Raw genomic sequence first — 2492 nt, forward strand, 5'->3', positions numbered from 1 at the left:
GGCCCGCCAGGGGGAGCCGGCCGGGCAGGCCCAGCGCCTCCACGGCCTGCGACTCCACCTCGCTGAAAACCGACTCGCAGACAGCCTCAAACTGGTGGTTGAGCTCGTCGTTGATCTGGGGAGAGCGGTGGGTGAGGCTGAGCCAGGGCAAGGGATGCTCAGAGCGACATCCACCACATCCTTGCCCCAACCTGCCCCGTGGCACCTGTGCCATGGAACGTACCTGGCCGGTGGTGAAGGAACGCCCGTAGCTCTGTCCCCGCGGGAGCATTCGCGGTGGCGTGCAGCAGCTGGGACAGTTACAGATATATGAATCAGAATAGTGCCTACTTGCAAACCTAATGAGAGACAGTGGGAATAGAAGGGATAGCACCAAAAGCAACACATTCCAGCAGAGCATTCGGAAACGCAGCCGCAGCGATGCTCCCGCCAGACACCGCTGCTGTCCCCACTCCTCACTGCCCCCAAAACTGTCACCCGCTGGGACTGGAGCACATTCCAGTCATCCCCCTTTGAACATGCCTCTTCTCCCCATGCTCTGCATGTGGCTGCAGCAGCAGATCCCCCCAAAGCCCAGCACAGCCAGGTCCCCCCCAGTGCCCTGACACAGAGCAGGGACAGGGCTCGGTGCTGCTGCACTGGGGAGCACAGCTTTGAGCAGGGACAGTGCTATGAGTGGGGATGGTGCCGTGAGTGGGGACAACGCCATGAGCAGGAACACTGCCGTGAGCAGGGACACGCCACTTGTCCTCCCAGGGAGCCCCGGCCCATGGCCCCGCTGCTGCCTGCAGTGCTGGGACAGGGCCGGGAGGCAACAACCCTTACTTGGTCCTGGCCTGGTCGGCGCTGGAGGAGCGGCGGTAGCTGTCTCGCCGCGTGGCCGCCCTGGGCAATACTTTGGAGCTGATGTCCGAGTCGGCGCTGTCCTCGTCGCCCATGGCCTTGATGTAGCTGCCGCTGCGCATCCGTCGGCACGGGATCTCCCCGTCCTTGCCCGCCGGGTCCCCGCTCCACTCGTCCTGCGGCACCTGGAGCAGGAAGCAAGAGTGGGAGGATGCGGTGGCCGGGGTCCCACAGGTGGGATGCAGAGCTGAGCCATGTGCCAGCCGAAGCCCATCCCAAGTCCAGCATGTGTGCCCGGCTCCCCTGCCCTCCCCACGCACCCCAGAGCTGCAGGGACAGACCCTGGGGGCTCTGACCCCTTTGGAAAGCCCCAAAATCCAGGAGAGCAGTTCCCTCCTAACAGGCACAGCTCCCCATTCCCACAGTGTGGGATGGCGCAGCAGGTCCCACCTCACAGCCCCCCCGGCAGGAGCGTCTGGGCCAAATCCCACCCATGCCAGTACAGCACCCGCCTGACGTATCGGGCACCAGTCCCGCCACGTGCCACTGACGCCAGCACCACGGGGTCCTTACAGGGCAGTGGCAGGGGGATGGTGTCCCCCAGGGCCCACAGTGAGGGTGGTGGGGCCGGAACCCTGCCCCGATGCCCCCGCTCCCAGCGGAGACTGGCCCTGGCCACCCCCACCCCCGGCCAGCACGGCATTGCTGCTCCCTGTCTCCTTCCCCCGGGAAAGGGAGAGAAGAGTTAATTAGCTTTTAATTGGAAGGGGGGTGACCTAGAAGGGAGCCTGGTGATGAGGCAGGCAGTGGCACCCAGCCAGGCACACAGGCAGGATAAAAGCAGCGAGAAGGGAGCAGACACAGGGCTGCTGGTGGCCCTGAGCTGACAGAGCTGGTCTGACCCCAAATCCAGCACAGGGCAGAAGGCGGCAGATGGGCTTCAAGGGGACAGCAGGGACCAGCACAGGAATGGGCACTGGCGACACGGAGCAGATCTGGAGCATCCCCACAGCACCCTAGGCTGCTGGATGGAGGGTCCCAGCCCTGGCTCGCCCCATGGCATGGTCAGCCCCAGTCCCCTCCCCCTGCCCAGCCCCTCACCTGCAGGTACTGGTACGCTCGGTCTTTGGCCTTTGCTTCCTGAAGCATCAAGGTCTTCTCGGTGCCGCCGGTGCTGGGGTAGGCTTCACGGGCCTGACTGACGGTCATGGTGTGCCAGGCACTCCTCTTGAGCGTCTGACCATCCAGAGACATGGACATGCCGGCACAGGCCAGGCATTTTCCTTCCCCGCCGCCCTTTAGACTCTTCAAGGTCAAGTCTCTGAAGGCACTTTCGGGAGCGTCCACGCAGTACTGGGTGCCCTGGTCGGCGGCGTGCCGGCCGGACACCATGTAACTGCTGTCGCTGTCCAGGTTGTCGTCGGAGCTCCACCAGCCCAACATCTTGGACCGGTGCCAGGAGTCCACCTTACGGTCCTTGCTCTTGCTGCGCTTGCCATGGCGGGACTGGTGGTGGTGGTGGTGATGGTGGTGGTGGTGGTGGTGGTAGCCGTCCCCGCGGCCGTCCATCTTGGCGCCGTTGTAGTCCCGCTTGGCCGGCGCCTCCAGGGAGTGGGACTTGGCGAAGGGCTTCTGGACGGGGGGGGCGA

General features: G+C 64.7%; 1 protein-coding gene across 1 annotated transcript in view; it reads right to left on the bottom strand.

Moving 5' to 3' along the window:
- Window positions 1-2486, bottom strand: part of DLGAP3 (DLG associated protein 3) — a 10326-nt gene extending 7840 nt beyond the window's left edge. Inside the window, exons 1-4 of the mRNA XM_017736139.1 lie at window positions 1945-2486; window positions 826-1028; window positions 224-290; window positions 26-115 (exon numbers count right to left, since the gene is read on the bottom strand). Of these exons, the coding sequence (XP_017591628.1) occupies window positions 26-115; window positions 224-290; window positions 826-1028; window positions 1945-2412 (828 nt within the window). The 5' untranslated portion in view covers window positions 2413-2486. The remainder of the gene's footprint in view (window positions 1-25; window positions 116-223; window positions 291-825; window positions 1029-1944) is intronic.
- Between the last annotated feature and the right edge of the window lie 6 nt (window positions 2487-2492).

The sequence above is a fragment of the Corvus brachyrhynchos genome, unplaced genomic scaffold (genome assembly GCF_000691975.1).
Source record: "Corvus brachyrhynchos isolate BGI_N302 unplaced genomic scaffold, ASM69197v1 scaffold65, whole genome shotgun sequence".
Lineage (NCBI taxonomy): Eukaryota > Metazoa > Chordata > Aves > Passeriformes > Corvidae > Corvus > Corvus brachyrhynchos.